Raw genomic sequence first — 23102 nt, 5'->3', positions numbered from 1 at the left:
TGTAATGTGTTGTCTGAAGATTTCAAAATACTACTTGTATTTGTTGCCCTCCAGAGGGACATATAATCTCAGTTCTCTGGACAAGAAACTGAAGCACACTGGAATTGCTCCTAACTGATGGCAAAGACCTGTGCAGCTTCACTGACTAGTTCTTGGCGTGAAGCTCTTGAAAAATTTCCCACTGAAACTCAGAAGAGACAAATTGTTCTGACTTACTGCAAGAGGGGAAGGTCTCACATTAGCATGACTCTGAAACAACAGCAGTTCACACGATGTGTTCCAATCTTACACCATTTCACAATAATGATTCACAATAATGAATAATCATTTCGCAATTTGTCTTAGCATTGGAAGCTCTTCCATTCAGTCACTTAACTGATGTGGAACTCCTTGTGGACAGGGACTGGCATATGGCTATTAAATCTTGGGTCCCCTAAGCTTTGGTACTTCTCTCCTATGCTTTTACAAGGCCTTTTTCTTTTTCCTCCTTCCTGATTTTTAATTTTCACTGGTATCTTACTTCCTTTCCCTCCTGCATTCCTTTGTTCTGTACTCATTGTCTATTTACTCAATATAATGTTTTCTGCCTATCCCACTGTGTTTTGTTTGTGATGCAGTGTTTTCAGCACCTTTCCCCTTTATCTCTTTTCTTCGCTTCACACTACCTGTTAGCACAATTTCTCAGTACCATATAACTTGGATGGCCAAGAACTGGATGTTTCATTAGTGTCTGACCAAGCAGGTCCAGCTATTGGGTATCTGGTAATGTTTGAAATCTATTGCTGCCTCTGTACCTCTTCAATGACATCTAATATGGGGTAGTGTTCAGTGGATTACCTGAAATTTATGATCTTCAGCCTTAAAAGAGTAAATCAGTTTGAAACTTGTCTGGATGCAAGGACTCTGCTTCTGTGGAGACCCAGCAGTACTGGTGAACATAAACTTCCTCCTAAGTGTATTTGTTCTTACTGTGATACAAGTAAAAGCAGGCTTTTGGTTGGGTGACACCAGAGAGCAGATGTTCTTAATTTGAGAAACAAAACAGAACTTAATCTTATGTTCATATCCCTTTTAAAAGCTTAATGTCCTTTCTTTAAAGCCTTATGTCACTTCTTGTCACAGACTAGGTGATACTTGCAGCCCTATCAGCAACCTTTTCTTCAGAGTTTGTGACTTCTTTTCTCTCAGCTGTTGTGCATGTTCTAAGCAGTTGCTGAGGTTTATACCTACATTTTAATGCGCTGTAAGTGCAGAGCTGTGTTCAAGATTTGCCTGCCTGCCTTCAGATGAAATTTTCAGTTCAATGGAGCCCAGAATACAGTCCCCATAGATTGCATTGCTTGTAGCAGTCCCTGAATTTCAGTTCTTATTTATACTTCAAATATTTTTACCAGTGAAGAACAAAACCTCTGTTTATGTCCATGTTCGAAAAAGATGTTGGCATTTGCCCAGCCCCAGAGCCCTCCCAAACTTGTGTTTAAGCTATAAAGAAGTCAGATAAAATATTGCTGTTTATTTCCAGCTCCAAATTTGGTTATTGTGCTTATTTCTCTCTGTGAGCATGATCAGGACAAACGTGGTTTGCTCTTCAGTAATATGTAGCAATGCCTGAATTAATTTTGCATGCGTAGTTCCTTACTGAGAACCTTTCTGCTGACCTCCCTGTGTGCTGGATGTCTGTGGACTGGTCCTGGTGGGAAACACTAGTTGTAGCTTTGCTCCCTTGTTGAAATGACAGTCAAGCATATATGATCTATAATTTAACTTCTTTAAAAAAAAATCATTTATTTGTGGTATCACACAAAGTTATCAAACTAGCAAGACTGCAGGGTCATTAAGGAGGTGACTTAATCTTACACCTTTCACTTAATATTTGGTTTAAGCAAAAAATGATCCAGTTCTGTATGTTAGTCATTTGCAGTACTTTGATAACCTTAGTGCCTAAGCATGCTGTGATTCTTTTTTTTTCCCCTTTTTCTTTCCCCAAAGAAAAAAGTCAGAATTCCAAACATATGCATTTGTAATAAAGACATTTAAAGCTGTTTAGTCTGAAGAAAAAGAGGCTGATGGGAGACCTTACTTACCACTCTCAACTACCTGAAGGGAGATTGTTGTGAGGTAGGTGTTGGTCTCTCCTCCCAAGTAAACAGCGACAGAACGAGACGGAATGGCCTCAGGCTGCACTGGGGTAGGTTTAGGCTGGACATTAGGAAAAAAGTTTTAACCAAAGGGTTTGTTGGGCATTGGAACAGGCTGCCCAGGAAGGTGGTTGAGTCCCCATCCCTGGATGTGTTTAAAAGCCATGTAAATGTGGTGCTTGGGGATATGGCTTAGTGGTGGACTTGGAAGATTAGGCTTAATGGTTAGACTCCATGATCATTTAGGTTGGAAAAGATTCTATGAAAACCTTTTGAGATGTGCATACTACAGACTTATTGAGGGACAGGTTTTACAAGCTCTTCCCTCCCTTAGGTAGCCCCTGTTCACCCTTTTTCAGCCAGATTGCTTTGAGCCTTCTGAAGTCCACAGTGACTTTAATTGCAAGGGCTGTTCTACAATCAAGCAGAAACACAGCACTGATAACGTACTCTGGAATACAACCATTCCACTTGTGTGTTTTGAGGCTCAGTTTTATCTAAATTTTAAATGAGAACAGTTGCTGCAAAGCACTGCTGGCCTAATAGAGGGAGAGCTAAGAGACTCGGTGTGGTCTCCTTTACTTGGGTAAGCAAGTGGAAGAAACCACTGGATATGGCTTCATGCAAATAAGTGTTTCAGGAGACAACAGTGGGAAGCTTTGTGTGCTGCTCATTTGCTAATACTGGCAGCATGTTTTGCTGGTTTTTTTCCTTTTAGACATCGTTGTAGCCTTAACAATTCTGATTCATTGACCTGAATGAGTGATCCAGCTGTTCTTGAGGTCAGTGTGGACTCCCTCAAAGCTACTTTACACGAGTAATAGTCTTGACCTAAAGTACATGAGTTCAGCGTTAACACAGGGCATATAAAGCATGTGGATTTGTTCTTTGAGGTAGCAGTGTAGAGTGGTATCCAAATTCTTCTCTGCTGGGAGCAACCACTTACTGGCTGGAGCTATTTTGAGAGAAAACACCAATTGAAGAAGTGACGTCAATGCGGTCAGTTGATACCGCGTTGGTCCTCTGCCGAAAACACTACCTATAGAAAATTGGGTGAGGCTTAAAGCTGTAACACACTTCTGCAGAGCTGCAAGCCAAGATCCTATAATGGGCTTGTTCTTTCATCCCTGTTTTGCTTTTTCAGGGCATGAAAACAGGACGAGATATTAATTGCTAAACAGCAGTGAAAGTGGTATGTGGCATAGATGCACTGATCTTCCTGTTTTCTAGGCACAGTGCTTATGAAAACTTCTAGCTTTGCAGGATGCTACAGAACTGATGTTTTGTAGAATTCTGTAGTTTTCTGCTGAATCTTCCCTCTGAAGCCTCTTAGAACTTAGTTTTTAAGGCTTGTTTGAATTGATGGTCCTGCTTTGAGCCTTTTCCTTTCCCTCTTTCCACAATTCTTAGTGCATCTTAAAAGTAGAATCCAGTTTGCAGCTAACCAACCTACAGCCAGTGGTTTAGTATGGCTGCAACAGGGACCACACCAGGCACAAATCACTGATGAACTTGTTGATGGCTTCTTTACTGCTATCAGGTATCAGAGGGAAAGAGACTATACCACCTTCCTGAGTAACTAGTAAAATGTACAACAATATCAATTTTAAGCCTTTAAGGGAGGGAGGGAAAAGCAAGCAAATTAACAAACCAACCAACCAATAAAAACCAAAACAAACAAAAAAACCCAAACAACAAGCCAAAGCAAACACCACCACTGCTCCCCCTGCCAATAAACCATGAACCAACCAAACAAAAACCTTTAATGAGACAACAAATGCCCCTAAAACTCAGGGCATAGATCACTGGCTGGGATCTGTGGAAATGATGACACCATCTACCTCACTTTTAACAGGAGTTTTCAGATCACCTCCCTGTGGCAGGAGTTACTTTGGTGATCCATGCAAGCTTCCTTAGGGAGTTCATTTACAGTTTAGACTAGTTTTAGCAACAGCCCCTTCTGACTGCATGGCAATATAATTTATGAAGTAGGATGCAACTCCCTTAACTGTCTTTTATGTTGTAGAGCTGTACACACTGTTCACTGCAGCATCCTACAGAATAAACAGTCACTTTCTTTATGAAGGGGGGGAAAAGTTTTGTGTCAACAAGACTTTCCAGCCTCTGGTCACATGCTTAAATTATATCTCCAAGATGGGTTTCCTGGCAAACACATAAGCAAATGTTTCTCTGCAGTGGACAATGTTCATTTGCAAATTCCTCATTAGTTGTGGGTCTCTTCCCTTCCTCCTCCTCCTCCCTGTCTTTGGCTCAAAATGTTAAGCAAGAAGACCAAGAATGCTGACCCTTTGAACAGAGATAACTAGCAACAGCACCATCAGCACGTCAGAAAGGAGCCTGTTTGTGCTCCATGTTCCTCCCACTTGGGAATTATTAAAAAGGGAAAAACAAAGCATTGGCATCCTGAGAAACTATAAAAACAAAATAAGAAATTGGTCTTTGAGTGCCATTGCAAGAAAAGCTTTCCATGAAAGTATTACTGTTTTATTCTCCCCCTAGAATTCAATCTTGTAGGACTGCATTGTGCAAAGAAGTCCACTTTAGGAAAAAATAGGTTTAGGTTGCAGTTGAGGTCATCATGGGCAAGACTAACAATCTTTTGGTCAAGTTTCCTCTGTGGTTTTCCTTATTATACCCTTTTTATGGGAAAATTGGACACTTCTCAAAGTGAACCGTCATTTTTTTTCCTAAGATGTTTGATAATGAGATTCTCCAGTGTTTGCAAAGGATCATAAGTTAAAGATGTGATCATTGTGCATTTAAGATGCCATACTACTAGTGTATACTCTGTAGTGAACGTAGTCAGATATTTTGGTTGAAACCATAATTGTTTAGCTGTAAGTCTGAATTTTTAACTTGACTTTCACAGTGAATGGGATGTTGGTTGCCTCTTTTCGCATGTTGAGTAGGAGAGCTTGATGAAATAACCATGGTGCTTCCAGTGTTTTCAGTTGCTACTTCTGTTTCCCCACCTAATGTCCCTAATTGGGGGTAGGACTGAAGTGTAGAACTTCTGCCCTTTTGCATGGTGTTCTTTGAAATTTGTTGTTGGTTTTCCAATTTATAAAATTTGCAGTTGTGGTAGAAATGGTTAATGCAGCTTTTAACACTTTCTAAAACTTTTCAGGTATGATTCAGGTAGAATCTAGGAGATGGTAAAGCTGAATATGGATACACCAGCAGAGAAACACTTTTCTAGAAGTATCCTACTGGATTAATTTGTGTATATTCAGAGGACTTGGAAGACTTGTTTTATGAAGGAAGCTGAGAGAACTGCATTTGTTCAGCCTTGAGAAGAGCAGGCTTAGGGGAGCCCTCATAACCATGTATAAGTACATAACGGGCAGCTATCACGAGGAGGAAGACTTCCTTTGTACAACAAGTCACATGGTAAAGATAAGGAGTAATGGGTACAAGTTGGGGAATATTCAGACTGGATGCCAGAAAAAAATTTCACCATTCAAACTATTAGACATTGAAATAAACTGCCAAGAGAGTTGGTGGATTCCCCTACATTAGGCAGTTTCAAAGCCCAGCTTGACAGGGTGCCAGGCCATCTCATTTAAACTATATTCTTCCTCTGAAAGATTGGACTAGATGATCTTTGAGGTCCCTTCCAACCTGGTATTATACAGATTATTTTTTGTAATTTTCATTATTAAACAAAGGAAAATAGAAGTCTAAGGCTATGTTAGGAATGCATTGGTTTATGGGAACTATTCTTAGATCTGTCTCCTCTAAAACAAGAAAGTCTCATAACATTTCATACATCTGTATTTCAGGCTTCCAGAGCCTTCTGATAGTAGTAAGACATGAATATATTTGACACCCAAATGTTTATGATTTGAGTTTTGAAGCTGAATTGATTCCCTGAGCGGAATGATAACCACACCATGTACAGACTACCCAAGAGTCTTCCAGCTTCCCGACCGGCTTGGTTCAGTTTGCCTGACTTCAGTGCAGCAAGAGTCACTTGCATCTGGTTCAGCAGTTTCCTTCCTCCTTGCCATGCCACGTCCTGGTCTGCACAGAGAAAGCTCTGTTGATACTGGCAGTACATTCTAGTGATGAGAACCGGACATTGTTTTCCTAAGAAGCACTTAGTTGTGTATACTTCAGCTCATTGCCTTGGTTACAGTTTACAAGGAGGTTTTGTTAACTTCGCCAGCTGAGCTGCAAGGGTGCCAGGATGCCCACAGCAGACAGGGATGATGAAGTGAGATGCATGCGTAGTTTTTTCTGTCTTTGTGACTTCAGATGGGTGTAACTCCATAGATTTTTATAGGCTTTCCTGGAGGTTAGAAGAACAGCCAGTGGTAAATGTGATGTGGAGGGACACTACTGAAATTCTAAGAATCACAGAATCGTTTAGGTTGCAAAAGACCTTTAAGATTGAGTCCAAAAGACCTTTAAGATTGAGTCCAACCAGTAACATGATACTGCCAAGTCCACCAAAGAGATGCTATTTGAAGAGACTAAAGGAAATGGACAATAAAATTTCTTTCTTTTCTTTTTTTCTTTCTTTTTTTTTACATTTATAAATTAAATAAGCTGAGTTACATATGTAGGTGATGGATAGTGGCTGCTGGTATTACTTACAATGGGGTGGGCCAAGCTGGAGCCTCTGTTGCAGGTTTTTTTGGTGTTTAGAACTGCCAGTAAAGGTTTTGACTGCTTTATTTCTAGTTGAATCCCAGCTTCCAGGAAGCCTCTTAAAGTACCTCTGGCACAACACGCCCTGAAGACAAAAATAATCACTTGGGTGTGACTTCTGTTGGAGGCTAGGCTTCCTTGGAATTTGTTTGCATTATCAGAGATTGTAACATTCCTCAAAGATGACTATAGGATCTTTTCCTCTTTCTTTTGACACAGCTTCTTGGTAGTTATGAGTAAAGGGTTCTGTGAAGTGCATTTTTAGGATTAGGCTTGTATTTGTGGAGGAATTCTGTGTGTTGTGTGCAAGCCTGTGTTCTGTGTCAGCATGTTGGCAAAGGTAAGGTGCGTTCCTCAAGGAAAGATGAGGAGTCTGTCAGTGGAAACTGATCTGCTCTTCTAAGCACCATAATTTTTTTCTGCTTCAAGTACCTAAGATGAACTCCCAGCTAACCCACTTTCCCCTGACCCCCTTTTCAGTTCTCTCTTGTTACCTGTTTTTCTCATGCTCAGTTTAGCATTGTACTACCTGTAATGCATTTTTCCATCATGATCATTCTTCCTGTCTGGATGTCTCCTTGAATTCATGTCATTCTTGCAATGTCCTATTTCAAACACAAAATGCACAGACATAAGAACCACGTGCTGAATTCATGATATTTAGCAGAGGTTCAGATTCTTTGGCTGTCTTTCTGAGCATGAAGAATTTATGACTAGACAGACCCTGCATTTTTCAAGGTGGTAAAAAAAAAAAGAAATAGTAGACTAATACCTGCTTTCACACAGTGTTCTCTAGGTGTTTTGAGTACCCCCCTTGCTACCCCAAGTGACATAGCAGCAGTTCAAAGGGCAAGGACTCTGAGAGAGATAACTGCTATCTGCTTAATGATGCTAAAGAGCTTTGGCAAGCAATCAAGTCCAATGCATCACTGGCTTCCTAGTTTGTGGCTTCTGCAGTTACAGAACTCTATGCACTTGCTCTTTATTTAGTGGTGTCTGAAGGATCCAGTGGAGTGTCTAGCACCAGGGGGAATGAGGAAGAACATGCACATGTGGGTGTACAGAGGGTTCCTGTTCTTGGGGAAATCTGTCAGGACCCGCTTGGAAGTCCGTACAGTATATGCCTTGCTTCATTTAAGATCAATTCAGGCATGTTGAAGTGTGTTTTGAATGCTGCCATCTCTGTATTACTGAAAAAAAGGAAGTGCTCTACTATTAAAAAGACCTCCTGATCCTTCAGTTCCTACTCAGGTCCACAGCACAGTTGTGCTGAGCTATGTATGAAGTGCTTCCTTAAGGAAACCAAATAAAATGTTGGCTTCTACATTGACTGAAAAAGTAATTAGCAAAAAGGAGTGAGGGGTGTGGTCTGTGTGACAGGGTCCCCAGTAATTTTATACATTGTATAAGAAGTACTCATCTCCAGTGTATCTTCCAAGTAACACATTGTACAAAAACTGTACAGTTCTGGCAGTAAGTGCAAGGGCAGGTAAATTCTCATTACTAGGAAAACCAGAATAAATTGTCTATTTTAAGCTGAGATTAAAATATGCACACTTCTTCATGCTGAGTTTTTATGATGCTTCAGATGTCAACTGTTAAGATCCCTCCTTTCCCTTGAAAGATCCCTCCTTTCTCCATTGAAACTTCTTACATACAAGGTAAGACATTTTTCATTAGGAATTAACTTCAGCTCCTGGCTACCTTGGAGTGAGCTGCCATAGGCCAGAAGTGCTGCCTTCATAGCTGGTTATGATTTTTGAATCTCTGTGAAGCTTGATACTGTTTACTGCACCAATATTAAATGCTGAGCAGTCTCTGGGAATTAGGGCATAACTTCTCTTGGACTCTGGGCCATTCACCGAAGCCAGACTTGCTCAGCATTGCAGGCAGAGAGGAGAGGTTGCCAGCTTGTAGGCTTAAGGTGTGTCTCCAGGGAAGGCAGACAGTTGGCACAGAACACACCATGGCAGAGCATGCCAGGGTCCTCCTTCAGTTACTGTAGATTTCTGTTGTTCTTTGCTCTTGCTTATGGAGGACAAGGGAAATGTAGCAGACTAGCAACTCGGTCAGCCTTAAATAACAGGCTTAGGGCTGTCTGTTATACACCTGAATAGGAAAGCGTTTCCTGGTCATGTTTCACTGGCCTGGTTCCTGGTTTCAGAATAAGACACACCAGGGCATGAAATGCATGTCTGTTAAACACAGATTCAAATTACAGGTCTTTTTTCTGTACTGAATGTTGGCTACTACTGAAGTTGCTGGGCAAGCTATGTTGACTGGCTTCCCATTCCCCTTTCCCATCACGTATTTTGCTATGCAGGTGCACCTGCCCTGTCCTTCAGCTTGCAGGTGTACAAAAAAGAAACTGAACACTCTCCAATTATCAGCTTTCAGAGTAGCTTAAGCCTGATTTTTATTTTATTTTATTTTTTCTAATTAAAAAGCCAGTTCCTTTGCGATGTGTGATTAACAGATTCCCATGAAGCAGGAACATAGTTTGTTTTCATACACACATTGAAATGGATTTAAGGCAGTTCAGAATGTTTTAAAGTGAAGTTGGGTGCTTTATAATCCAAGAAAAAAACTTGTAGGGTCACCATGTAGCTTTGGAGTTTAATGAAAGATGGTAATTTTGAGACCTTATTGCAGCCTTCACTACTGAAAAGGAGCTTGGGGTGATAGGACAAGGGGTTTTAAACTGAAAGAGGGAGGATTAAGATTAGCTATAATGAAGATTTTTTTTTTCCCCTCTAGTAAGAGTGGTGAGACACTGGAACAGGTTGCCCAGATCAAGGCCAGGTTGGACAGGGCTTGGAGCAACCTGATCTAGTGGCTGCTGTTCCTGCCCATGGCAGAGGGATTGGAATGGATGATCTTTAAGATCCTTTCCAGCCCAAACCATTCTGTGGTTCTCTCACTTATGTAAACCCACAATCTGTTTTACAAATGCAGAGTTTCCCCTCACTTAAGCAGAAGTCCTCCCAGGGCCAGGGTGTGAGTTAGACATCCCTAATGCCTTGTATTTAAAGGAAGTGTCTGGCCTTTCTGGGGACTGTCAGTGAATCCAGCTGAAGTACCAGTGGTTCCAAATTATCTAAAATATTGTTAGCAGCATGGCAGTGTGAGCTCTGCTAGTGTGAAAAAACAGATTCTCCATTTTGGGCTTGTCAGCTCATGCAAAAACTGAGCTCAGTTGGGTGGAGGCTTCCCAGGGCTCCTCAACCTGTGCCTGCTGACTAGGAAGGAGAGTGAGCACAGGGTTTAGTTGCTAAGAAGCAACCTGTGTTGCTTCTCTCTGCAATCAGAGACAATCCAGTGCCAGGAAGAGATGACTCTTCCCTGTGTTCTATTGTTGCTGCTGTACAATTGCAATGGACAAAATGAGCTGCTTAAGCCTTGGGAATTCTCCCTGTCCTAGTGTGTTTCCTGCCCTCTTGTCTCTGTGAGGGGTAGGTGTGAGCTTGTCAGGTGAAATCAGAGGGAGCCAAGAGGTGGTTTGGATGAAATCAGGGGGAATCGTGAGATAGCATTAATTTCCCAGGAGACAGCATTTCTGCTCTGTCCCTTGAGTTGCTATTAGTGTGTTGTCCCATTTCGTGCCATTGAAAAACACTTGTGCCCTCTAATCCTTCTGATTTTTCCCTAGGTGTGTTTTAGACTCATCCAGCTCATCACAAGAGACTGTTTGAAATGCAGAATGCCCTTTCCTTGTCCAGCCACTGTTCCTGATTCCTGTTTTACAGTACTCTCAAACCTCAGTTAGATGTTCCCTCTTGCCCCCCAGCCTTTTCTCTTGCTCCAATTTTTTATTTTATTGCTTAAAATGTAGTGCCATTTTTTTAAAGAATAAAACCAACATCAGCATACCCAGTGCTGATGATCCATTTTATGCTTAGCTCTACACAATACAATCCACTGCATTGGTATAATTGCAGCAAATTAACAACAGTTAGGTGGTTTATTTCTGCAATGTAAATGGTGGTTGCTGTGAATATATATTTATAAGCATCTGTTCCAATGCTTCTGAATGTTGTACGTTAGTATGCTGGGAGAAGCAGCTCAGATGTGCAGCCTCCCAGAGGGAAAGCAGGTGTATGCGGAGCAGGGCCTTCCTTGGTCTCTCTTCCTCGGTCTTCCTTGAGCATAAAAAGGAGGTTACAAGCTTTGAGAAGGCTTAAGGGAGACCTTATCACCATGTTGCAGTGTTTTAAAGGGTGGCTGCAAAGATGGCAACTTCCTTTTTACAAGGAGTCACATGGAAAGGATGGGGGCAAACTGCTACTGGGTAGATTCTGAGTAGACACGAGGAAAATTTTGCACAACAATCAGACACTGGAATAAGGCCAGGAAGGTGGAGTGCCCGAGACTGGACACATTTTAAGATTCAGGTGGAATAATTTTATCTTCCAGGGCCAGGGTACAAGTTAGACATTGCCAATGCTTTTTATTTGAAGGAATTGTGTCTGGACTTTCCAAAGACAGTGGGACATGGCTGGGGTTCATGGGCTGAGCCATGTCTAGACCACACTTTTCCTAAGAAAGGTTGGACCAGGTGATCACAGAATGGTAGGGGTTGGAAGGGACCTCTGAAGATCATCTAGTCCAACTCCCCTGCTAGAGCAGGGTCACCTGGAGTAAAACACACAGGAACACATCCTGATGGGCTTTAAATGCCTCTGGAGACTCCCCAACCCCTCTGGGAAGCCTGTGCCAGTGCTCTGCTACCCTCAAAGTGAAAGATTTTTTTCCTTATGTTTACGTGGAACCTCTTGTGTTCCAGTCTGCATCCATTGCCCCTTGTCCTGTCACAGGACACCACTGAGAAGAGTCTGGCTCCATCCTCCTGACACTTGCCCTTTAGATACTGATCAGCATTAGTGACATCCCCCCTGAGTCTGCTCCGGGCTGAACAGCCCCAGGTCTCTCAGCCTGTCCTCCTAAGGTAGATGTTCCAGTGCCCGTGATCCGTGAGGTCTCTGGTGGTGTCCATCTCTGGTTCTGTCCCTCTCTGACACCAGCAGCTGAAGGCAAGGGCGTTGCACGGGCCCTGGGGGCTACAACGCCAAACGGTGGGAGCAGCGTGCCGGTAACGGAAGGGGATCGCTTAGCGAACCCCGCTGAGGCCGGGCCCAGCCTCTCGGCGGAGGGAGCAACGGGGCCGCCCTGGGCTGGCTCCGCCCCGGAGCCGCGGCGGGCCCGGCGGCTGCCTGCAGCGCGGGGCAGCGGGGGCAGACGACCGGCGGCGGGAAGGAGGGGCGGCAGTCATGGAGGAGGCGGCGATCGACGACTGCCTGAGCCCGGCCGCCCAGCAGCAGGTAAGGCAGCCCCAGCCGCCTCGGGGGGTGCCGGGGGAACGGCAGCAGGGCTCTCGGCCCGGCGCCCTGTGCGTGCCCTTGCACGGCTGTCAAAACCGCCGCTCTCGGCCATGTGCCCGCGCTGCTTGCCACAGGTTCTCCTCGGTGTGTGCCCGCGCTGCCCGTGCTGGAACTTAGTGATCCCGGGACTCTGAAGGGTGTGCAGGCTCTGTGGGCTTCGGCAGTGCTTGGAGCAGAGTCTCCTGCTGGGCACTGGTAGGAGCGAGCTCTGTGGAGGTGGGTGCTAGCGAGGTAATTGCTGACAGCGGCCTCAGGTAGCCAAAGCACATGGAATTTTTCAAAGGTTTTCGTTTAAAAATCGGAGACTAAGCTGTATGCCACCTGCAGCTGACTTGGACACTGGAGCAGGTGTGCCAACTGAACCTGTTAAATGTTTTCTAAGTAAAGTTCCAAAAGGGCCCCCCCCTCCCCACTGTCACCATAATGGGTGGATTAGTCATCTGCCTGTCAGTTCACTGCTGTCACCCTATTAACGGGAGAGGAGCTGTTAGACAAGCCCAGATGGGCCTCTCTGTCCAACCAGGGACGCTGGCTGGACGTGGGGATTAGAAGGGAATCCTCGTGTTTGTGTGTAGGCTGAGGTTCATGGGCATGCCACCTTTCAACGCTAATTTGCCTTTAGGAGAAAGGTGAGCAGTAAGGCAGGATGTGGGCTGACCGAGTCCTGCATGATTCATAGGCTCACATGAATAAGTGGTACAAAGTGTGCTTATAACTCAGATGCAAAAAATGTCAGGTAAGTATACTGGTTTGACCTCTAAATGTAGAAGTCATTTATAGAGGCTCTTGTTTCAGTGCTAAGGGGCACGTGATAACTCACGGTGAGCTCCTGGAACCTGCTGGTTTAGGTCACTTGTTACTCAAGTGGAGATGGGGAAAAATGTTTCCATGGATTAGCATTAGTTTTGCCTGATAACCATGTTGGTCAGCAAATACTACAAGAATACTACAGATCAGGTGCTGCTTGTCTAAACAGACTTCAAATTCTTTAGAAGTACCATAAACCTTATGAGATTTCTTTACAGTCTGATGAAGTGTATGACTTCTATAAAAATAGAGTGAACAGTTGTGTAACACTTGAGAAAAAGCCTTTACATACAGAATATTGGAATGGGGTGGCATCAGTCATGAAGAATTATACTTGCCCTGGAAGTGACTTGCTGGTTGTGTCTTGCCTGTTGTGGCAAGAAGTTTAAAATCAGCCTGAGAATAGTTCTTACAGCCATACATAATAGTAGCTGCATGCAGCGAGCAGGTGTAATTTAGGCAGGCAGGCCTGTGTTTTAAAGTTTCTCTGACAGTGGGATCAGAGAGCTTTCTGAGTATGGTTTGGTGCTGGCAAAGTAACACTTCAGTCCTCCACCAAAAAAAAATACGGTACTAACTTTTGATTACTGGTCTTAGAAGCAGATAATTTTGAGTTCATCGGAATTAAGGGGTGCTTTGTGTAGGTTGAAAATTCTTACGTCTGTAGCTATGTGGCAAGTCAACATAGTCATTTTTCACTGCTCAAAAAAGCAGCATAATTTCCTGTCTTTGTTGGCTGTTTTCTTGGGGTTGCCAGTGGAACAATGAACTCTTGGACATTTCATAAAGGAAAAGCCCAGAGAATGCTCACCTTCAGGATGTGTGTCACTAACCTCTACCTAAGCAAGTCACCTAAATAATTCTGTCATCAAAATGATAATGAACGTGCAGCTTACCCAGTGCTGTGCTCAAGACACGGAAGTCATCGCTTCCGTAACCACTGCCTGCTGGCCATGGGTGCCTCAGCTTACTAAATGGTATTTAAAAAGTGGATGGGGGGTGGAGGGTAACTCCTCAGCCGTTGCAGATCTTGTACCACTACTTTTCCCTACCCCATCTCATGCTGCAGACAGCAGAAGATGCTTCTCACCCTTCCCAGCTGCTATCAAATACTTGGTTTGGCTTTTGTGTTTGAGGCAGTTGTACTTCAATACTGACCAAGGTTAGAGCCTGCCTGTTTTTTCCCTGCTCAGAGTGAAACATACTGAACTCAGAGTGAAGATTCTGCTGCACAGGACTGGATTTTTATTTTAAAACTCAAGTGATCCTTAAACAGGGGGGTTGAGCGTTGAGCAAGTGGACCAACAAAAGCAACAAGCATTTTGCGCTGCTGCAGGATGCTTGTATTGGAGCTATGTGGCTTATAAATCATTCTGGACAACCTCAATAAAAAGATGAAAATGCAGGGTGTGTAGATGTAGTATTTCAGTGAGTTGAGTAAGTTAAGGTGATTATTTTTCATCTGGTGTTCATTTCTGTGTTCATTGCAGCAGGGCTCTTGCCATTTCCTCTGGTTTTGCCCACTGGGCTTTACAGAAGCCCCTTAGGAGGTTGTTTGGGGTTTTTTGGGGGTATGACATGCAGAGTGTGGCTGAAGCTGCCATCTCTCCTTGTCAGATGAGCAATACTTCATAAAAGGGAAGTTACAAAAGCTTTGTAATGGGTGCATTAGGCTTCATATTTTTATTCTTCTGTTTTTGTGAGTGATGTGTCACTTTTGATTGAGCCCTGTATTGTTCACTGAGTCACTAGTGAATTTTAGATGGTTTTAAGAGGAATTCTTTCAATCTCTTGGATTTTTTTTTTTTTTTATGCTGAATCTTTTGAGTAGTTACTTATGCTGGCAGCCTTGAGACCTTTTGTTTTAGCTTTTGTAGTCTGAATTTCAGAGGTCTGTATGAATTTCCTGGTTTCATGATGTTCAGCAGCGATTCTTGCAGGCTGTGGTGTGTGTCTGCTCCTGCCCTTAAAGGTGGCTTTGGTCTGGGTGCTGTCAAGTGCTTTTGCTGGCTGAAGGCCAAAGTCATCCAGGCAAAAGCCTGTTTGGTTTAGTCAGCACAGAGAGAGAAAGGTGAAGTTAGAGTTGCTTTTTGCAGGGTGTGCAAGAAATCAAGGTATTTATAGCACAGAACTATTAATGTGAAAACAGAGTCCAAGACTTTCAAAGATGTGATTTGACAAACTCAGAAATATTTAATCATGCCTCTGCTTTTGAGGAAGAGGTCCACAATAAGTCTGGATACTCTTATGTATCAGTCTAAAAGTCCACAGGTGACAGAGGAGGTTTTGTTATGAACATCTATGCTTTGTGGCTTCCTGTTGGGGTAGCTGCTCCTGTCAGTAGCTGAGCTGTGCTTCTGCACAGGAAAATCTGTATGTAATAGTTCCTGTTTGTCTCCCATACTCTGTGCAGAATTTGTTGGATGTTAAGGTTGCTACCAGACTTTTGATTTGACTTTGATAGAGTCATACACAGTAAATGTTAGATGTGGACTCATCTCTGCCCTGATTGATTGATTGACTTCCTCTGAGCTAGTGAACAATGCTGGTTTTTTTTTTTTTCACTGTCACCTGCAGAATATAAAAAAAATGTTCATTTGGTCTAATTAACTGTATCAATTAAAGCATGGTAGAAATAATGTTATGGAGGGCACAGGCTGAGCATTTAATGTTTATAGAATAATGCAGTGCTGCCATGTTTGAGAACACCCTCCAAAGGCTTATGACTCGCTTCAGAGGAGCAGGGTTAGGAAACACTGAGGTAGGATATTGGACTTGTGCAGCAGAGCTGGTTTTGCTTTGTCAGGTGAGGACTTTTCCTGGACACCTCTATTTGGGATCTCTGACTTACCCTCCCATGGGCTCTAGTGGTCCTGGTTTATTAAAGTGTCAAAGGACAACAAGTCTTTCTTATCCAACCACATTCAAGGAAGTGAAGTAACTTTTTATTTGATGGAAGGGTTTGGTTCATGCTTAATCGTTATCTCAATGCTATTTATATTTCTGATACTATCAGAGACCATTGCTTATTGTACTGATCAGATCATTGCACAAAGAATTTTTTTCCCCTTGTGTGTTTCTTGTCACCTGTAGTCTTCTTTTGCTGTGGGTTCAAAAACCCTCTAGAGAAGCATGGCCTGTCTCTTACAAACTGCCTTTGTCCAGCACAAATGAGCCGGTGATTGTATTGGGAACCGTGATGGAAATATCTGTAATTGTCTAAATAGTACCCAGACACCACTGAGGACACGTTAGAAAAACTAACAGCCAATTTACTTACAGTATTTGATGCTGAATACCAGACCTTAAGGTAGGAATTAAGAGTAGCACTTGATGGTACAAGCTGAGGTTACTAAGACACCAAGAGCCAGGTATGTGTAGTGGGAGGATGAGGCAGTTTCAAACTGAAAGAGAGCAGGTTTGGATATGATGCAAGAAGTGTGGGGAAATATTATCTGGTCAGGCATTGAAGGAAGAGCTCTAAAAGGCTGTGGAGCCTCTAGTCTTGGAGGTTCTCAGTGGCCAGTTGAACAGTGCCATGAACAGCATGGTCTGAATTTGATACTGACTCTGCTTTGAGCAGGAGGGTGGACTGGAGACCTCCTGAGTTCTCTTCCAGCCCAAGGAATTCTGTAATTCTTTGTTTTGATGTGATTAAAAATTAGTTGCTTTAAAATACTTCTGTAAGAGGTATAAGAACAAGTTTTTGACTTCTTACAAAAATAGCATTATGTGGCAGATTTTTTAACTTAAAAATGTTCAAAAGATATTCAAAAGGATCCAGAATATATTATTTCTCTTGTTTGTATTGAAAGATACTTAATGCTAAAGAGCTGCGTGGTCATGGAAAGAAAAAGTTCATAAATAAAAGATATGTTCCAAGATGTAAGCCATTGTTAGGCAAAGATACTAAGTGAAAATATGTTTTTTATTCTTGCATGTCTTAAATGCTTGCATGAGCAGGTAGAGAACTCAAAGCTGAAATGGAGTAAGTTAACGATGCTTCATGAATTGGCACTTAAAACTGAAATGTATCTTAATAACCATCAGGTTACATGTATGATGTTGCACAAAGTAAAATTAATTAAACTTGCTGCAGTTGGTATTGGATCTGGGGAAGCTGACCAGCCTTGTTCTCAGGGAGATCTGAGAATAACTTGCTAAACTTTTCTTTTTATTTAGATTTTATTTTATTTTCCAAGTTGCTTCCTTTCATTGTGTATTGTGCTCTCTTACGGAGAATACAGAGCCCTACAACATAGCTAGAAAAGATGTAAATCCCAGGGCCCTTATTATACAAGGAAAACAGAAGGCAAAATATATGTGATGTATATAGAATTCAGATGTACATGTGTCTAGTTTTCCTAATAGGAAATCTCATCTGGTCATTGAAATTCCTAAGGATGACATCTACAATAATGTTAACATCCAAATAATTTTGTTTCTGTCTTCATTCTGGCAGATGGAAAGTTATAGATACACAGTTCTGTACTGTTAGTGTATTCTACTTATGGGGATTATAGAGGCCTTTGTTTTCAATAAGGGAAAAATATATCTAATTATTATGTTATTCTTCACCCAGGTCTGGTGCAATTTGAAACACACTTACAGAGTTAAGTTTCTTTCATTTTTGTGCTGTTTCTTACAACTGCTGATAATTTGCATCTCAGGATGAGGGAATATCTCTATAAACTGTAAAGAGTGAAAGGTGTGTCTCCTGTTCTCTGTCTCCCCAAAAAGTCATTGATGAGATGCAGTCCTTGGAGCAAGGTTCCTCTTCCTTGGGGTCCACTCATGCTGCATGTGAACAGCTCCTGGCAGAAGGTGGTGGCTCTTACCTGGTATTACGTGCATGGCCTGGCAGCCTCTGGTGATGAACAGCCTGGAGCAGTCCTTGTCTCTGGCACTGTCCTGTATTTACAATGGTCCTGACTGTGGGATACACTTACCATAGTGCTTCCTGAGGTACTGGAATTTATTTTCAGATAAGCAGAAATGTCAAGTCAATATCCTTCTTATTGAAGGACTGTGATTTCATAACCTTTAGCATACATCTTGGTGCATATTTGTGTAGTGGGTGTCACAATTTCCAACGCTGCAGGTAAATCCTAACGCTGCCTAGCAGCTATTCCACATAGTATTTTGCCCAGCTGCAGGCTGTGGGGTGGTTAGGGAGGCAAACTGCTTCAGATTGGTAAGTGCTGTTGAAGCTACAGCCCCTTGAAAATGTTTATGGTAACACATGCTTACACCTTGGAGCCTGCTGTCCTTTGGCTCTGTACATAATGGCATCCTGCAATGATGAGAGGGGACAGTGCCAGCCTGGAACTCTGATCTTAGTATGAGACTATGAATGCATTTTGCATTTTACAGTTTGCATCCATGGCAGATCCAGTTAGCTTGAAATTCAAGCAATGCACTGAAAAGAGAGCAGCACTCTTTGCAAAACCAACCCTTTGCTCTTTCTGCCCTGGGCATTTTTACCCTGTGAGATGATTTTCCTGTTGTTACAAGTAATTTTTCAGGCTGAAGTTGTCTGTGTTACAAGAATTAAAAACTCGGTTCATTTAAAAAAGATGGTAATTGCACAACAGGGATTTGCAATATTCATCAGAAGGAATCTGCCTGTCTACCAGCTCAGACCTAGAGGCAGCACAATAAAAAGGGAGAAAACATCAATAACTGAAGAATAGTGGTGGTATTTAGGGGATTGGGGCTGTTCATTATGGGCATCTGTAGAAGGTGGGTGATGTGAACTTAAACTTGGCCTAGTTACTGTGTATGTTGAATTTTGTTATCATTACTGAGGATTTAAGATCTACAACACTACAGGACTCCTAGCCCTCGTATACACCTGCCTGTGTTTGGTTTTCATTAGTCTTTTTCTGTTAGCTCAGAGTTTCAGCCAAACTACCCTGTTGTTTTTTTGTTTTGTTTTGTTTTCCTGTGGTTTGTTTTGTGCTCTTGAAGGTTGTGTTCCTTTTCTAGAGGTTTGAGTGGCAAAGAAATTTACAGAATGGAAAAGAAATTACACCTTTCTTTTTTCTGGTTTTCTTTGTGTTTAGAAGTTCTAGTGAAAGCACTGGTGTTTTGATATTCTGTGTGCTTGACCTTGATATTATTGCAGGTTTTCCTGTTAAATTGGATGCTGTCCTTAGAGTTTCAGAAGCAGAGGAGTTGGGTGTAACGCTGGGATGGCCAGCTGAGCAATACTTTGTGCTCCCTGCTGAGCTCTTCTGAATTATGCTGGGCAAACTGCTCATAGTTGTGCTGTACCAAGTGTGAGCTAATTTTACATTTCTTTCTATAAGACTAAAGGGCTTTGCCTAGGATTAAAAGCAGGCTATTAAAAATGTTACTGTGTAGCATGTTCCAGCACCTCCAACAGGGCTGAAATGAGGAAGCACTGTAGATCTCCTGAGAGGTCTGCTCTTGGCAGTTTTCCACTCCAGAGAGGTTTGGACTTGACTACAGACGCCTGGAGACTTTAATTTAGTACATTTTCTCAGGTTCCCTACTCCCTCACCTCCATCATTCCAGCCTTAGCTTGTGCATAGCCGTGCTGAATAGCAGCGTTTACCTGACTGCAGTGCCCGTGTGTGTGTGTGCAATGTCAGCAGTTAGAAACAATGCCACATGATGTGTCTGCTGTTGGTCAAATTAATTCATCAATGGAAAATAATCTGCACCGCAGGGGGAACAAAACAAAGTGAAATCTCTCTTTCTTAGGTAAATTCTGTTGTTTCCTCTCTATCCACACAAACAGTAATTAAAGAAAAAACATGGAGCACTTGTAAACACAACTGCTAACCGAGGGCAGCACCTACACAAGGGTGTATTACCCGCCCGTGGAGCATAACAAGTTATGGAAGGCAGGGCCATTACTTGCAATAGGGAATTAACTCCTACAGATGTGTTTACAGTCCTGCCGAGTCAAGCCTCCCTGTTTCATGCCCTGCTTAGCAAGTGCGCTTCGCGCTGAACCGTCCCAGCTTTATTTCACTGCTCTGTTCCCCGTTGCAGGCTGAAGCCAGACTTGCGGCGAAGCGAGCGGCGCGGGCGGAGGCACGGGAGATACGAATGAAGGAACTGGAAAGGCAGCAGAAGGAGGTAAGGTCAAGGCTTTGGGAGCTGTTTGGATCCCCTTCATTCCTGGATATAATCCAAGATCCTGGAACAAAGGGTTAATCTATGTTGTGTTAAAACATTAGTAGTCTGTGTGGAGCTAATGCTGACTGTAGAACAGTGAATAAAACGGCCTGAAGAAAGTACAGATTGTGGCGTGAATTTTATCTTGGTCAATCCAGTGTAATTATTCACAGAAAATACTGGTGGTTAGTTAGTAATCACTGTTTTAATATTAAACTTCGAAGTATGTGGCTTGTTTGTAGGTGCAGTGGGGTGGTGGATTCTTATCACTTGGTTAGAAGCCTGATGAATATTGAAGTCTCTTGGCCCTTGTGTAACTCTAGTTATGAGTTGTTTTGCCTTGTTGCTGTAAAGCTGGCATTGTAGTCTCCATGGTTTTGTAAAAATGATGGTCTGCTGTTGGCAGAAGTAATGACAGAAACTGAACTTGGCAAAACATCACCTTCTTCAAACTACACCAGCTTGGTGTAGTTTCTTCAACATCCTGGGAAAAGTAGTTGTTTCATATCATCAGCATAGTTACTGTGCCTCTGCATGTCAGTGTGTGGGAGATCATGGACTCCCAGTGTAGGAATGATCTTTAAGACCAAAAAGGCTTGTTCTGCTCCTGCTGTGTTGGACAAGTAGGAGCAGTACTAAATGCCACTCCAGTCTACGAAACTCTGAGCAGGATTTGTTCTGAAGCTCTAAAAGCTAAAGTAGTGCTGTTAGAATGAGGCTGCAAGCATGGGTTGGCATAGGTGCACTGAAGCAGAAGGGCTTAAAACTTGTGTTTGTTGATGTGCGTTTAGAGTAGACCAACAGTAATTATGATTTTTTTTTTTTTCCAAATAGAGTTTGAAGGAAAGAAGTAAGGAGTTTAGGGGCAGGATGTGGGAATACTTGGTAAGAGCAAATGTACGTCTGTGCTTTAGGGTTCAGAGAGTGGTTCAGTTTAGCCTTTGGACAGTGAATTGGGATGTGACAGCAGACTACAGTGTTGGTGCAGGCTGCAGTAATAAGCCTGCAAAAGACGCAGTTGGGCAGTTTGCCCAGCCTCAGCTTCATGCTGGAGCATCTCCTCTAGTTGAGGCACGTCTGGATATGTCTTAGAAGCCTGTAGCCACAGCAGGGTTAGGTGTACCTGGAAATGCACCAGTAGCAAGAGCTGTGGGGAAACATTGCCTGTGGAAGAGAGGAGCCTTTTTGTGCTACAGTTGCTGCTTTTGGAAGGATGGTTCTTGCCACCTGGGCCACACTCAGAAAGCCTGAACTGCAGATGAGTGTTGGTGCTATCAGGTTGCCTGCTGTGCCTTCAGCTTGAATGATGGGACTTGCCGAGCAGCCTTTGGAAGATCCATGGTAAACAGCTACTAGGTGTTCTGTTTGGGTGGCAAAGTAAATATGGGTGTCAGGGCAGTTGACATTGGTGTTACCATCTAATTTGCAGATAGCTTTAATGGAGGTGATGACCCCTTTGAAGATTAAAAGCTCGTGCTGCAAAGGGTGTCCTAGTAAATGAAAATTTAGGTATGAAAACTAAACCTTGTGTGCATGCTCCTGCAATTAACAACTAAAGAGCCAGCGATCTGAAAATCTGTGAAAATGTCTTTGTATAGATGGAAATTGAATAGTACAGGATGTTGCTCTGAAATACCACATTCAGTGAAAGCTAAGCCAGATATCCACCACAATCTGTTTTGTAATTCACTGGCATAAAGGACATAGTGCAACTGCACATTGATTTAATGTTTTGTCAGTGTGCATATTCTGTAGCTTTTTCAGATAGCTTAATCTCAGCCCTCGTGTGCAAGGTAGAGCTAGTAAGGATGGCTGTGGGAAGTTTTGCTTTGCCGTAAGTATCTTGCAGATATAATGAAATAAAAGATGGATTTAGAAAATCTCAATCAACACCAGGTTTGGTGTCTACTCCTTCCTTGGAGGGCAATGTACTGTGGTACTGGTATCTGTACAGCTTCTTATCTGCCATCCTCATTTCCTTTGCAGGCTTTTCAGAGGAACAGATAGCACATTCCCACTACTGCTGTGGTGAATAACCAGAGCTTAAAGCACTTGCTTTGCTACTTCAGAAGAGGTTTTGGAACTAGTTAAAGGAGTTAAAAAACAATAAATACATTTATTGCACGTGTGTGTACTTGTACATGCCCTGACAGGCTTCTTGTGGAGTATGGCTTACTTGAGAATATATTTATGTTGTTAACATGGGTTAAAATTTTCCAGATGCTAATATTAGAAACTATACCCATGGCAGTACAGCACTCACTAGCAGTGGAGTGTTTTAACAATTTGGATTTGGAGTGGAAATTGGCTCCTTTCCTGGCCACCATCTAGTATTAATAACATTTTAAAAGTCTTTGGCTTTGTTTTCTTAATTTAAAAATAATTGAGTGATTTTTGCATTGTGAATCTACATAAGTGATCATGTTCTGCTTGCCGTTACAAAAGAAATATCGGTGCAAAAGCACCAGATAGAAGAGGGTTTTGTTCTCTTGTGAATGTTTCTGTAGTTAGAATGAGCAGCAACTTCATTAGAAAGCTATTAAAATGCCCTGTGCTGGTTCTGTTGGCTAGCCATACATGAAGAGTGTGCTAGAGGTTAGTCACAGCTGTGTAGTAAAGCTCACAGGTAAATGGCAAAGACCACAGGATTTCATACCAAGCTCTTCTTTTGACAGAAATTGTTTGGTGTAGAACACATACATGACAGCAGAAACTGCTGCATAGTCTGTTCTTCTGGAAATTTAAAATTGCATTCATTGCCAGTCTCTCTTCTGCTAAACTCTTTGGTTTTTAAAGGAGCATACAATGAGAAGCTTGTGACAGACAGTTTGGCTTTAAATGGTGGTGAGCACACTTGTGTGGGCTCAGCCCTTGCTCAGGCTGCCATGGCTGCTGCTTTGTCTTGTGGGTTGTGTGCTCAGAAGCTTGAAATATAAGGTTACTCTAAGAATTCTTC

The 23102-nt window shown here is 42.5% G+C and overlaps 1 protein-coding gene across 1 annotated transcript in view; it reads left to right on the top strand.

Moving 5' to 3' along the window:
- The window catches only part of LRRFIP1 (LRR binding FLII interacting protein 1), a 115691-nt gene that overhangs the window by 33290 nt on the left and 59299 nt on the right, over nt 1-23102 (top strand). The window contains exon 2 of the mRNA XM_054381036.1: nt 20021-20107. Within this exon, the coding sequence (XP_054237011.1) occupies nt 20021-20107 (87 nt within the window). The remainder of the gene's footprint in view (nt 1-20020; nt 20108-23102) is intronic.

This window comes from Indicator indicator, chromosome 5, assembly GCF_027791375.1.
Source record: "Indicator indicator isolate 239-I01 chromosome 5, UM_Iind_1.1, whole genome shotgun sequence".
Lineage (NCBI taxonomy): Eukaryota > Metazoa > Chordata > Aves > Piciformes > Indicatoridae > Indicator > Indicator indicator.
Note: the sequence above shows the minus strand (reverse complement) of the source record. Positions and strands in the feature narration are given on the sequence as shown.